Source organism: Clupea harengus, chromosome 6 (genome assembly GCF_900700415.2).
Source record: "Clupea harengus chromosome 6, Ch_v2.0.2, whole genome shotgun sequence".
Lineage (NCBI taxonomy): Eukaryota > Metazoa > Chordata > Actinopteri > Clupeiformes > Clupeidae > Clupea > Clupea harengus.
Genome location: NC_045157.1, coordinates 18631032 through 18646493, shown reverse-complemented (window position 1 = coordinate 18646493; position 15462 = coordinate 18631032). Strand labels below are relative to the sequence as shown.

At 41.5% G+C, this 15462-nt stretch overlaps 1 protein-coding gene across 2 annotated transcripts; it reads right to left on the bottom strand.

Annotated features, from left to right (window-relative positions):
• Nucleotides 1-10353: 10353 nt before the first annotated feature.
• Nucleotides 10354-15114, bottom strand: irf8 (interferon regulatory factor 8). 2 transcript variants are annotated; one of them, XM_031569245.2, is made up of 9 exons: nucleotides 14965-15114; nucleotides 14664-14837; nucleotides 14084-14267; nucleotides 13751-13854; nucleotides 13493-13601; nucleotides 12951-12998; nucleotides 12314-12697; nucleotides 11651-11766; nucleotides 10354-11475 (listed from the first exon to the last, which is right to left on the bottom strand). In XM_031569245.2, the coding sequence occupies exons 2-9, from the start codon at nucleotides 14835-14837 to the stop codon at nucleotides 11365-11367; spliced, it is 1230 nt and encodes a 409-aa protein (XP_031425105.1). In that variant the 5' UTR covers nucleotides 14965-15114; the 3' UTR covers nucleotides 10354-11364. The 2 variants fall into 2 exon arrangements, with proteins under 2 accessions (XP_031425105.1, XP_031425104.1); XM_031569244.2 differs by having other exon boundaries at nucleotides 13751-13857; nucleotides 14965-15113.
• Nucleotides 15115-15462: the final 348 nt, after the last annotated feature.

Genomic DNA, 15462 nt, shown 5'->3' with positions numbered 1-15462 from the left:
ATCAGTAGTTCCAGCACAAGAGACAGTGCCTTACAACAGTGTTATATCACAGCCTGTTCCAAGGTATCAAAGAGTTTGACCTACAAAAACCTGAGTCGTAGCAGAACCTTTGTGCTCTAGAACACAGAACACAGAGAATCTACATTTGTTTTATTTCATTCATCTCTCTTTTGCCTTCTCTCACAATTACGAAAAATGTGTTTTACAAAGCAAAGCTCATGCTTTTATCCAAATTAACCTGAGGTAAAATGAAGGGACCTAGTGGTATCTTAATTAGTTGTGACTTTGCCCATGGCTGAGAATAACTTCAGAGTAAATGCTCATCGATTCAAACAAAATGAGCATTTTATCATCTGAACCAGGCCACACGAGAGGCTTATTTTTGCCGTGTTCACAATGGCATGGCTCTTACTCAGTGAAAGTTTGGGTTCCCGGTTCTTGTAGGCTATTGGCACATGTCCACTTTCTCTTCCCGTAGCCAAGTGCCCCAGCTTACTCTGACCTTTATCTCTCTCTTATTTTTCCTGTTTATGTTTCCTGTCAGATTACTCTAATTGGTGGAATAACAGTCAGCACTGACTGTACAACAGGGAATGCCCCGTCATTTTCAAGTGCTACTTCTCCCTTTTCCCTGTTTCTCCCCTTAACTGGTCTCAAGTTATAGGCCTAGATTATTTGAAGTTTACATTAGTCCTGGCGAAGAAAGTTTTACTCATTTACATTGGGACAGTGTTATTGTCAGCAATGACAGCTAGGTGTCAAATATTAATTTACTATTCAGACAGAAATGTGTAATGTGGTATAGCATTAATACAATAAAGCTGTTTGACTTAACATGACCAAGCAGGACTTTCATGGCTTTGGCACAAATTAAATATATACAATACAGAAAGTTGTAGAACTTTTTTATTGACTGATGTAAACTACAAGTATGACACAGGCTTATATGACGTGTAGCCTATATAGCCTTGTGTCTGTGTTAAACACGCATCTGAACATGTCAGCAGTGTGAAGCTCCGTTACTGTCTGCGATATGCTGCGTTAAAAATTAATTAATGTTGCAGAGCAAACAATTTTGGAAAAAAGATAGCATGTAGGGCTAACTGATATCATCTGTTTGTCCTAGTGGAATCATTTAGCTAGACATTCTATGGAAAATTAAGTAACGGAACGGATTTGTTTGTGTGCGTCAGAAGCAATGTCATTTGGACCACTGCCTCACAAACCAGACACCAGACTTGTACTAGTTCACCTGAACTGATGGCAATGGTTTGTTTCTTTTAATTGTTCGAGATGATCTGGTGATTACCTTTCTTAATTATGAGGAACCAATGCTGCCATATATAATACTACATTACAAGGCTGCCACTGTCGTCAGGAGTGTACTTCATAATTAACTCCTTTCTTCCACCTAACAAAATGCCTTTTGCCTTAATTAATACACAACTATAGCATATGTAGGCTAAACCGCGTCAGTCTTGAGAGCCAAAAAACTGGATGCTTTCAAAAGATGACCAGAAGATGGCACTGTGGTAGCATATATTATTGCTAAGACACAATAACTAGTACTTGTGGCGCATTTAACTCATGTAGCCAGGTTGACCCCATAGGCTAAACCATAAACACATTGTCTGCTTTACATTAAGTTTTAAATTCTAGAACAGAAAGAGGAGGACTAGGAAGACTGCTCTACTGAAGTGGCATGAACTTTGGATGAAACAGCTGTACATTTAAAGTCACCGATCAACTGCATGTGATTTGCCATCTGAAACAAACTCTGAAAGAGTGAAACAACTGCTCTATGAATATGTACAAGTTATAATTGTACTGTATTAACCTATTACAATATTGATACTGTATTCCAGATCACTGTATTGCTGTGCTACACTAAATGGAATGTTATCTGTTTCCTTTCTGTAATACAATATGCTTTTTCCTAACTGTTTCAGAGACTCATGGAGCTAGATGTTACAGCAGACCAGCATGTTTATATTGATGAGGCCAAGCCAAAACAGATGCTGGGGAAGAAACATTATAGGGCAGCGTACCACTGTTCATGTTCCTGTGCATCGTGGTGGCAACATCACAATGTGTGCAGCAATTGGCCAGACTGGTGTCTTCACCACCAAGCCACACCTGGCCCATAATAGCACAGCTCTTATGATCATATTCCTTGACACCCTGCATGACATCCTCATTCCCGGTGACTAGAGGAAGGTGTCGGGGGTTTGTGTCCAGGTTTGTTGTCGACAAGTTTCCACCGGGCTGCTGTGGTCCATAATCGGTTGGACAAGCACCCACAGTTTCACATTCTTTTTGTGGTTTAGTTTTTGTGTTTGTAGAGTTTTGATAAAGGGGGCCCTAGTTTCAGAAACTTTTAGCAATATTAAAAAACTACAGGATTCATGTTGCAGGCAGAGCATCAGATTGTAGCCTATTTAGGAACACACTCCATATTGTAGGTTGCGAACATGTATATATAAAGCTACATGTTTGAAATCCTCCTTGGAGATCTTAGTTCGATCTTCATTTAAATAAGCATCAAAAACCTGCATAACAAATATAGAGGATGGTAGATTGTGCTTCATTTAAAGTCACCGATCAACTGCATGTGATTTCATTTTAATGGAAGAGATAGAATTAATGTAATATGTTAAGTGAGTTAATTTCTAAATAAAACACGTAAGCTTCTGTCTACGCTGTAAGCCCTGGAAAGGGCTCTTTTTCACACCTGGTTTTGCTCCTGTTAAAGTCTCTCAGAATCATGATCGACTGACCAGGTGCTTTGCTTCATTGATCATTTGGTGACTTTGTGTGTGCGCACCCTGTGTGTCTTCTTCACGGCATGCAAATAAGCTTTACAGAAATAGACCATTGGCCTGCCGCAAGAATTCACCTGAGTGACATATTTAAATTTGCAAATATATCTCCTCTGTGTCAGTGGCGGCCTCATGAAGCAAAGTGTAACAGCTTTTCTTGACCCGGCACTGGATTCTTTTTTTTTCTTGACACATATTGATGGCTGCAGATTATTTATCACAATTTTGCAGCGAGAGGAGCCGTTCTTCCTCTCAAATTAATCGTATGTTTTTCTCCTTTGGTAGTCTGACAAGAATTAATTAAAAATACCGTAGGTAACAAACACATATTACTGTACACAGTAGGATGTGAAACACATCACATCAGCAGCATATGAGAAATGCCTATACTGTAATTAGGAGATGGAGTCTGGTATGTGTGTGTGTGTGTGCGTGTGTGTGTGCATACGTGCCTGTGTGTGTGTGTGAGAAAATGTGTGTGTGAGAGAGTGTGCGCGTCTGCAGTCGCGACCCGAGGGCTTTAGCAGCAAAGGAGAAGCAGGAGGGTGTGTGGTCGAGAGGGCTGAGAGGGACCACTGGAACAGGCTGGCTGAGGTCTGACCGCTGAGGCCCCCTCAGCTGCAGCAGCGCTCTTTTAGCCATCTTTTAATATCCAGCCCCAACACCTGTGCCACTGCGGTTGCTCCCTTGTAACGGGGTTGTGTAATCAGAGCAACAGGGCTGCACGCTCCACGTCGCTGTTGGAAGTGCAGTGGTTTCACCTCCAAAAGAGTTTGTTCCTCCACAACAAAATGAGATTTTGTTATGACATGTTGTGGCCTCGGTGCTGCCGAATCAATATGTTGTGCCTGTGGGAAAAAATATGTGCTCGCTCTTTTTGGTTTACTGTACTATCCTCTTTTTAAAAATAAGATCATACTATACTATACTAGATCATACTATACTATACTAGATCATACTATACTATACTATCATTGGTCTTTTTTTCCCAGGATGACTGTGAGGTCTTTTGAGGAGTGTAGCACTCTAAATCAGTGAGGTTTTCTTTCCCATGTCGTTGTAAATAGCCAGAGAAAAAAAATCATGGATGGAATCTTCTGTCATTTACAAACGAAACCTTGTCAGTCAGTCTTTTTTTTCCGCATGCACACCTGCAGGATATCACCTGACTGTGAGCCACCTCTGTAGGCCCGGGCTGGTAAAATCCCCCAGGTCAGATGTTGAGTCCTCTCCGAGCATGAGTGGCTCTCCCTCTCTGGGGTCTCAATACTCCCCCTCACTCCAAGCCCCCGCAGTCATGATTATGTAAAAGGCTCTTGAGTTTTGTTTCACGAGAATAGAAAACTAGACATTTGGGGGCTGGCCCAAAATGCTATCCAGGTCTTTTAGAATCTCGTTTGGGTTCTATTTTTAAAAAGCAAGCCATGCGTGTTGAGAAAGTCTTGGGTAGAGAATTGTTCATGAAATGACTCAGGCTATGTCACACTGTTTAGAAACCCTTTGAGAATGAGTAAAGTATCACATGGTGTCAATATAAGCAGAGTGATTGGCCTCATAGCACAGTTTGGTTTTGCTGAGATTTGTGTGTTGAAGAAAATGACTTATTAACCTTTGGTGACATCTGTGGTAGTTACCAACACAAATACTGTCTACACCATCTTTTCATGGCTCTCCAGTCACACCAGTTTTCAATTACACTGGTAAGGGTGTTAGTGGACAACCCTAGCCTGTGTAATCCCTTATGGTATAGAGGGCAAAGTTAAGAGGCTGTTTTAGGCCACGAGTCAAGGCAGTTAAGGTCAAATGTTTTTCACTGTGTTTTGCAGCTCCTTCAGAACACACCAAGCTTGTCGCTCAAGCTGTCACGGCTGTCCTTCCTCTTTTCTTCCCCATACTTTAGGGAAGTTGCGTGTGTGATGTGAGGGCTCTACTCCTCACAGATTTTTCCTGTTACTCTAGATGGAGGATCAAAGAACTGACTGGCCAGCTGCTGCTGACCAGAGCTGCTTTGACTTTCTCCAGACTTGTGCAATCCTGTGTTGCTCGACTCACATCACCCACGCTTCTCAGTCTGTCTCTCTGAAGCCGTGCTCCTCCGTCTGGCCAGGCTTAAATGTTAAATGTTAAAGGTTTCCGACATGGACTCAGTGTGACTTCTGCTGTTAAAAGAGGATTTTTATGTATTTGTTAAGTTCAACATTTGTTTTTTATTCACCAGAACTACATTTGTAGAGAGAGAGAGAGAGAGAGAGAGAGAGAGAGAGAGAGAGAGAGGGAGAGGGGAATGGTGGATTCTGGAAAAGCTTAAAGGTCCATGTTAATAATTTGGCCAAAAAGTTTTTTGTTGCTCATTGATTATTTATTTTTAGCTGGTAGCCAAATACCTCAATATTATTTGATTTTAGGCAGAGCCTTTAAGGATTATTCAGGAACGCTTACAGGATCTACATTAGTTTGAACGAATTAAAATATTCCAAACAAATTAAATTAAAACATAAAAATGCCTTAATATTTTTATGGCTGGAAATCATTTCATTTACACAATTTTTAAATAAAAAAAAAAACATTTGTTCTGTGGTGCTAATAATTCTACATCATCAACTGTTATTTTTTATATTTTTAAATATATGTATTATGTATATTCATATATTTTTTTACTTTGATCACTTATGTCAAATGTTGTTGACAGTTGTTTATAATTATAAATCACACGCATGTATTCCTTTCAATTTTTCAGTTCTGTAAACTGTACTCCTAGTTCAAACTCATTAGGCCAAGGTAATTAGGGCAAACTCCTTTTTCTGCATTTACTAAAAAGTCTTTGTTTGACCTGTCAGCTATTTAAATTTGGGGAATAATTTATCTTTGTTCATTATTGAGATTTGTTTGCATTTATTGGCTATTGAACATTTCCCCTCGGTGTTACTTCTCTATTTCATTCTGAATAAACCATACCAGTAAATACAAATAAGATTGCCGTATCACAATTCATTATCACATTTTGATCAAAAGCACTCACCAGTTATTGCATTGTCATAGTTCTCATCCACACGCACACAAATTATTCCATAACATTTTCCACAGATTTCTTTTTTTATGGTTTATTCCCATTCTGTAGCATTAGGGACCATGGTGTTTGTCAGTGGAGAGGGTCAAAAGAACGGCTGCCTCCCCCACTGTGGTGAATCCTGGTGCAGCGCTTAATTGCTGCGGGGCAATAGGGCACTGGTTGGCACAGACACCTCCAGTCGCTAGCGCACCCTCTGGGGCACGCCTCACGGGACCCACTGGCCCCCTGTCAGCGCACCTCCGTGGTGTGGCTTAGTCAGAGTAGGCCATATGTTTAGTAGGTAACTTGGTGACATCATATTGATTCAACTTATTGACCATAGACAATTCATTTAAATTGGGCATTACAAGAATCAAACCTGGGTCAACTGCTTGGAAGACAACTACGCAAACCACTGTACCACCATCACATTTAAACACCAGGGAGCGGGGACTATTATTGACACGGATCTGTTTGCGTTTGTGCCAATCTTATCGCCATGGGCCAACAACAGTACCAATAGCCACTTCGTTACTCAAAACCATTGGTTATTGAGGCTAATGTGTAACAGCAAATGTGGATCTGTTACAGTTGTAAATGCTTACAGCATTGTGCAGGTGGATGGGTGGGGGTGGGAGGGGCTCAGGACTGGCCCCCAACCTGTGGGGGCTGTGCTGGGGGTGGAAGTGGACGAAGGTTCTCAGGCCGCAAAGTGAGTGAACTGATACTGATTTAGGGAAACATGTCTGTCCCTGTTGACCCCGCGAGTGCGGGTGTGGTCAGGTGTTTTTCTCTGGTTGACAACCAGAATGCGCCCCCCCACCCACCCACAGTCCCCACCTCCACATCCACCCCACCTTCCTGCCACTCCACCTGCACCTTTCTACCACCCCCACCGACCCACCGCTGCCCAACCCCCACCCACCCTCCTGCATGGCTTTCTGATGTGCGCTCTCGCTCTAGTTCCTCTTAAGCTTATTTTAATCTTCAGCTCTTGCATGCTCTCGTACACCCGGCCTCCCAAGGGACCCCCTCAAACCCCCCAGTCTTTGCTTGAATTGCATAATACCAGCGCCGTCATGCCCTTTTCAACTCATATTGAGTATGTTACATGGAAGACTAGCTTCTTTTTCCAACGAACTGGCCTGACATTGACTGTCTGGACGTAAATCTGTTGCAGAAGTAACAGACCAACTCTATAGAAGTTAGGTGTTTAAAATAGATTTTACTGAGACTGTCTTAGGATTTCTTTTCTTCCTAGCCGAAAGGTCATAAACTAAGAGTCCAGAGGAAATCTACAATTTCTTGTAGATCTTGTACATTCCCTTTGTTTAAAGAATTGCAGAGACTTTAGTGAAAGTGGAATTGTACCTGAGCTGAAGTCAAATAAATATTTGTATTCCAACTCTGTCAAATGCCCATCGAGTTGACGGATTTCATCACTCAAGCAATCATGATGGACACCTGACATGAGAGAGAGAGAGGGAGTGTAGATCACGCATACGTGGCTATAAAAATTCTCTTGAGTTCTGACACACAAATTCACTTAATTCCTATTTTAACAAATATGTCGTCTTATTGATGTTGCCTTTAGACAGCAAACTGCTAAACCACAACATGGGGTTTGTCACATGGCCACTGGTCAACAGATGGAAAAAAAGTCAGCCGCAGCAGACACACTGGCTCTGCATAAGTGGTTTGCAAAGCAGTTTGGGAGGACAATTCACATGTCAAAGAAGCTCCAGGGGGAACTAAACGCTGACTCTGCACGAACTGTTGGTGTGCTCCAGCATTCTGAGCTGTCAGCACCAGAGAGTGATGCAAACAGACAGCATCCGCACCGCACAAACCAAAAAAAAAAAAAGAACATTTAAAGGCAGGATAGGCTCTGCTGGAGAAACCAGTAAGAGTAAGATAGACTTTAAAAGTATACAACTGAAAAGATCCCAGCACCTTTCTTCAAACCCCTCCAAACCCACTCCTCCAAAACATATGAACGCAGCGCAGTGAATGAAGCACAGTGAATCATTGTCTCATTCATGTTTGTAGAATGTCCAGTTCAAACAATATAGTCTAACATAAGATAAATACATAATCTACATAAGTAGCTAGTTACATTGTTCAGGAAAATAACAAATTCCCCCCAAAACAGACCAGATAATTACCTGTCCAACAGAAATACAGCAACCATGGTTTCAATTTTCAGGCCCTTCAACTCCCAGCCTTACCTGCTGGGGCTGCATGCGGTTGAAGAGCTAAGTTATAGCTTGTTATGCTAACTGTCACACCATCAACTACAAACCAACAACTACCTGGCTTCCTGTCCTTTTTGGTAGGTGCTTAAACTGAACTGTCAAGCTTGGCATCAGGACCCTTTCGTCCTTATTTTCTTTGCTGCCCTGAGACTTCTGGGGCTGAGTGGTTGGTTGACTGTCAGCCAAACTGAGAGGAGGAAAGTTAGGCTCGCGCAACTCCCATTACCCACGAATCGGACTGTCACAGAGTTGTTTTTTGTTAACTGTGTTGGAGTTTCAGTACACAGCCCTTGTACTTCTGTCCTGCCTTGTTTAGCAGTATAAGCTGTTGTAGGCATAGGTGGAACTGAAAATTCTGCCTACACTTTCTCTGCCGTTGTGCAACTTGCATGCCGGTATGTAGACAGGCAGGTGGGCCATTCAATCATTTCATTCATGGTCAGTTACAGCCCTGCGACTGCCACAGATAATGGATTTTTTCTTTTGATTGCCAGAGCATTTCATTTATTCGTTGCCGTCAGGATATAAAACAGAATTTCAAGAAATTTAACCAAAAAAAAATCTAAAATAACCTGCCTCAAAGTTAGTTAGTTTGTTTGAAGGCAGAAGGTGTCAGGTGTGCTGTGAAGATGTGTGTTGTGCGCCCTCTGTGTATTGCTATTGGGCTTCACAGCTGTTGCTATGAAGGCTGTTTGGAGTCTGGCTAATGGACAGCAAGCTGTGTTGCTACACACACTGCAGACCACAGCGCAAACATTGTCACTGCTAGCAAAAATCACACTCACGTGCAGTAATTTCAAACCACAATGGCCATGTCTGTTTCCTGAGAGTTGAGCCTTTGTAACCCTTATACAACACTGCTTAAATACAGACTACTCATCCTTCTGTCACATATCTGACTAATATTGTTCCATTATTGAAAACAGCAATTTAGTTATGTAACATCCATGGTGTTCAGTTCCGTTGTGGAATTAATTCTGAATATAAAGCCGTATCCATTAATAAATTAAATGTATAAATTAATAAATGTTCTCTGGGTGTTGTTTAGATGTCTAAGAAAGTTGTGAGCTAAAATAGTTCCACTAAAATGGTTCCTGATGTTAGAAAGTGCAAAGTAGTTCCTGCATTTTGAAACTTGCGTTTTTTGTGTGAATGTGTGTTTGGTGGACCTTAACAGATCAGATAAGTTTAAAGACATTGTGATGTCAGTACTGTATACTGATGTCCTCTCCCTAATAAACCCCGTATCAGAAGTGTGGTTTGTGCCATTATGATTGTGCCAGTCATAAAAAGCAGACTAGTTGATCAATGGGGAAGTGGAAATGTCAGTAGTCATGTGAGTCTGCTCGAAAGACCCGCAGAAATCCCCACAGAGATGCTGTCTTCTGAGGAATCATGCGGTTAGAGAGAAATAAATCGCCCCTTCAATCACAACCGGTGAGTGTGATTTTGCCTCCATGTCAGATAACCACAATACAAAATGTTAGAACTCACTAAAGGGTGATTGGGGGGAAACATTAAAAAGCAAAAGTATGAAAGATAATTTCACAACTATTTAATACCATAGATGGCAACTAGCATTATATCTATCACTATCAGTAACAAAAGGTTTCCAAATGACCTGATAAAATGTTTACCATCATTCATTCATGAAGCAGATACTCAAAAGTATTTCACTGAACTTGGAGGGGAATATGTGCAGTCATTGTTTATTTTTGTTTGAATTTCAGCTCTCCTCCATCATGGACACACGCAGCTCTCCTCAGCTCTCCTCAGCTCTCCTCCATCATGGACACATGCAGCTCTCCTCAGCTCTCCTCCATCATGGACACATGCAGCTCTCCTCAGCTCTCCTCCATCATGGACACATGCAGCTCTCCTCAGCTCTCCTCCATCATGGACACATGCAGCTCTCCTCAGCTCTCCTCCATCATGGACACATGCAGCTCTCCTCAGCTCTTCTCAGCTCTCCTCCATCATGGACACATGCAGCTCTCCTCAGCTCTCCTCAGCTCTCCTCCATGGACACACGCAGTCGGCATCAGTAACACATTTAGTCTAGCTAAGTGTAAGTGCAATATGGAAAGGGATGTTTCCATGACTCATTTACTCACACCAAAGTGAGGGAACAGAGAGTGAGGCCTCCTTTCCTCTGAGCTCCTATCATTTCTTCCTCCTTTCACTATCACCCATGACTTCATCACTGGGGATATCCTTCCATTCCCTTTTAGTAGAGTGCAAACTGTCCCTGTTTTTTTTTCTTTTCCCCCTTGAACTATTTAGTGCTTCTCAAGTACTGACAGGCTGGTTTATACTGCATTTCTGAATACATTTAGCATAATGACTTGAGGTATACCGGATGAGTTATGATAATATGATTAGGTTCTGTCTTGATTCAGGTGGAGTTTATCACAAGACTTTAGATACACAGTGTATTTGTATGCTTCTATTATGTCAAAAATCCAAAGAACATGTAAACCCTGCAGAACGCAACATTTTAATATACGCATTATTAAATCCTAACTATGAGATTAGTCCTGTCTACTCCTGTCTAAACTGAAACATCTGGATGTTTATTCTAGATTCATATTCAAGTCTTTCTGTGAAGACAAGTATTTCCAGTGGTCATAACATGTGTTCCACATGAAAGACTCTACATGCTTCATTGAACTTAGATTTTATGGGAGCAACTTGATTGCATTTGAACGCACTCTCTTTACATTGTTCAAACAACAGTGTCACAGGTGAGAAAGATAAAGTTGTTTATTTCAGTAAAACAACTGACATCACAAATATGAGATAGTAAAACCTATCCATTTCATTTTAACAAAATGCATTTTGACATTTTAACAGTTACTCTGGTATCTAAAAATATACTACTATTTTACTTAAAGCTGGTGTAGATGAGAATGGAGAGGCTCAGAAATGCTGATACATTTCAAAGGTCTGGCACATTACAAATATCACTGACAAAGCACATATTACATGCTGTATTAATGATTCATAAACAATGTGATCCGTTGCTTGCTATTAAGAGATATTAATTAACATAGCATTCTTATCTACCTCAACTTTAAGAATGTGTTTGCAAAAAACGCCAAAAATAAAATACAAAAATAGACTATAAACCTGAGACCATACAAAAGGTTTACCATTAATGCTTGGAAAATCACACAATAATCCATAAAACAATGTGCCAGCTCCTCTTCTTACACTGACAGCTGGTTATCAGTGTTTAGGCCTAGGCAGTGATAGCTAGGTTGTCTCGGAAACAGGGAGGGTGTTGGGGAACACCGTAGCTGCAAATGTCATTCATTGTCTCCAGTAGCTGCTGGCAATTCACTGCAGTGATCTATCCAAATGGATGACAAGAGATGAGATTATTAAACAGTCTATGTCGTTGATAGTTACTTCCATGACTTTACTGCTTCTTTATGTAGCTCACATCACATCTTTAGCATAATGTAGTAAACTATTCCTCTGGCATGATGTCAGACTCCTCAGGGTAGTTTAACATATGTTCTCACCTGAACAATTATTAATTTGCTCTTGGCTGTGCTTATGTCATGAAACTCCTCGCCAAAACACAGGGTGACTGAGGGGTCAGGGAGTGGGTACTGGCCCTCCTGGTATAGCTGAAGGGCTAAAGGTAAACAAACATAAACAAACAAATGCATAAGACATAGCCAAGTCCATTCATCCTAAAAGCAGGGTTCACAGTGAATAGCTCTACTATTAGGTGCCTGCTTGAAAACCCCAGTAAAATGCTTGTGAAGGCAGCTTTGTTGTTGTTGTTGTTGTATCCTGCTGCTCAGGTTCTATGGTTGGGCATTCATGTTGTTGTGTTTAGCACTTCTGGGCTACAGACAGTGCATGTTGTGCTGTGAAAGAGGGCCTTTAAAGATCCCGGGTACAACATGCAGCACGTGTTATGGCTGTCTCCAGCCCGTTGTGTGTTGTTGTTGTATCTTGCTGTGCAGGATCTACGGTTCGATAGTTGTTCTATTGGTTAGGTTGCTGGCTATGAGTACTTGCATGGCAGTGAGAGGATTGGCTGCTGTGAGAAGTCCCCAACAAATAGCACAAGGAATGTCACATCTATTCCTGTGTATAACTACAACAATTACTACTCTGGGCGAAGAACGTTCAATGAAAGATCAGAAATGTACACATTTGAATAGCATTCTTACCTTGGAAGAACCTTCCCGTGTCAAAGATCTTGACCACGGCATCCCTCTCCAGTTTGCAGGGCCCGGGGCTGTAGTGGGCGCCCAGCCCGCTCCAGAACACACGGCTCTGGCACAGCCTCTTGATGAAGATGCCATCGCGGTTGGCCCTCAGCAGCACGCCGCGCTCCAGGTGCCTGAAGAGTTTGCGCGTGACCTGCCGCTGCCGCTCGTTCTCGATGAGCTCGGTCGGGGGGAAGCGGATGTTCTGGAGGCTGTCCGTGCCGTAGATCAGGTTGCTGGCTGGTGGCTGGCAGGGGGAGATGCGACAGCCCTCTGGGTAGGTGGTTACCGTGCTGCCCATGGGTTTCCCAGCGTAATAGAATGAGATCAGCAGCTGGGAGAAGGCTGCGTGGAGAGAGAAGGGAGGTTCAAATCTCCTTATAAACATTATGGGACATTGGGCATAGATAGTATTAGAGGGGTTCTAGGCAATTAGGAAACACGTAGAGCAATCCTTCAATATTGTCAAGTCATGGTCTACACATCATGGAATGGGTATAGTAGGTTTCAGACAATTACAAAACATGAGAGCAGTGGTCAGACACTACAATTACACATGTCCATGTTGTTTGTAACCCACTGAGGAGAGAATACCTACCATAGTTGACAGAACCAAGTGGTGAGGGATCTGGGTGTACCGGAACAACTGTGAGTCATAAAGAGAGAGGCATCATAAGATATTACTCCTCCAATGTTTCCTATTTTTAAGAATAGAACTTACAAGTTTATTTAGTGTACCATTTATTACCATCCATTGACTTTCTGAGATACCATGACCTTTGCTGAAATTACTATTTTTAAAACAATGTTTCACCCTTTTAATTAACAAAAAAATAAACCCTTAGCCTGAGAAATTACAGAGGTCAAGTCAGCAACATTATTAAGGAAATTGGCTAATACTTTACATGCAAAGGCTGCTTAAACAAGCTACTTTTAGCATGCATAATGTTTGGTCATTTCCGGCTTTTTTATGGAAATGAGTCTGTCTTGTCAAAAAGAAGAACTATAAATTAGAAAAACACTGGGAACTAGCCTTTCAGCCATTACAAATGAGAGAATAGTTCACTCCTAAAATTATTGAGCGAAGCCAAGAAGACACTCATACAGTCCATTGCAGTCATAAACTGATCAGTTTATTACCGTTGTGAGAGTCTTGGTGCCACCACTCTTGAGTTGGCTGCATGCTGCAAGTCTCCTCTAGGGGAGAATGACTTCTTTTGATGAGGCCGATGTATTCATCACAGGAAGACTGCATACAGAGAAAGAAGAATTGTACAAATGCACACCAAACATGCACTTTTAAATTAGAATCTAAAAATATATAGTATGGCGTTATTTGCTGCAGTAAGAGGCAGTGAGGCTGATACAAATACTGATTTAAAAATAACTGAGAATTACCTGGTTGACATCTTTAATGAGCTCCTCCAGCTCTGCTGGGCTGTATTCCATGTCATTCACATCACTGGAGCAACTCATGTTCATAGCTGGTACTGTGCCTTTACCTGCTGAGAGGCAGTGGGTGGGAAGTGAGTGTTTGCCCTTCTTACCCTTGTACACCTGCCATTACCAGCTATTCCTTTTGGGTGAATATTGCACAAAACAAGACACCGTGCGCCATGAACGTACATGAGCGCATTGGAGACATTGCAAGGCCCACACTACACACTTTGAGCTTGCTCCGTGACTTTACTTTAGCGGTTTAAATATTCTGGGATCGCCGCATACACTTACTCTTCTGCTCCTCTTCAGGTACAATCCTGTATACTTTGTAAGGCTCGGAAATGTCCAGCTGAGAACGCTCCGCCACCTCTTCGAAGTCTGGGCTTTTGTTCAAGGCGCACCGGAGCCTGGTCTTCCAAGTTGCAGGTTCAGCCTTGTCCCCCTCTTTAAACTTTCCCTTGAAAACAGCCCACGCCTGCAAATGAAAATAAAAATCAGCAGCGTCAATATTTTATCTATGGCATGTAGGCCAGATTTGTACAATTACTTAAATGCACCCACTGGGCATAGATCACGTCAAATGGAATTCTTTAAATTGGCGTTAAAAAGAACGATTACAATTATTTTGCGCCAGGTACCTTACCATTTGATGGAAATATAGGCCCAGTTCATACATATACATTGGTTGAGAAATGTTATACTGCTGGTTTACATACACTTTAAACTTTTAAAGGTTGGATGGCGTACGCAGAAAGGAAATAAGATCTGTGTTGGCAGAAACCCCTAAGATCATTCATATAGCTTAATCACAACGCGCTGACTTTCAGACACAGCTAAAAATAGAAACTAATATAGAATTAGCTAAACTCACTTTGAAGATGGAAGCGTCAACCTCTTGGTTATAGTCCTGTTTTCCAGCATGTTTCCATGGGATTCGGAACATAGTCCGATTCTCATCCTCCCATTGAAGTCCAGAGTACTGATTACTGTTGATTTGCTCAACAAGCCACTGCTTAAGTCTGCGACCTCCGGGACTTAACGTCATCTTTAATTACACAAATTAAAGAATCTTTAATTAGCCATACAGTAGCTACAAGTTGTATTTAAAATATATAAGCTTTTCAATTATCTGAGGTGAAGAACTAGTGTTAACATTTAGACAATATCCTTACCTTGTGAATGAATTCCTGCTGAAGTCAAACACAAAAAACCTCACGCAAAAGTTGCTAACTATTCTTATGGAAGCTTAAGAACAGAGTCATTTCATTCCAAACAGGTTTCTTCTTTATCCTACCCATTCAAGTGGAACAGGCTGGTAGTGGTTAACTATTGGATAGATACAATTCTTTATTATCCAATCACAGTGTTAACTATCCGTGACGCAAACACAATCCGGAAATAGTGTTCTGCGAAGCAACTGTATTTACAAGAAATCACTCGGGTCAAAGATTTGTCCTGTGCACTTTATGGGCGTCTGATTTGAGAGAAAGAGCTCTTACCCATTCGAAGGGGATTTCACACTCGTCGAGATGAAGATGAAGACTGTCTAATGCAACCTTGAAGCATTTAGTCAATTACACGAAGATATACAGTAATGTAATAGGCCCATAATTTATCGCATCACTTGTTATTTATTCTTATCATCTTATTTATTTATTATTATCATCTGA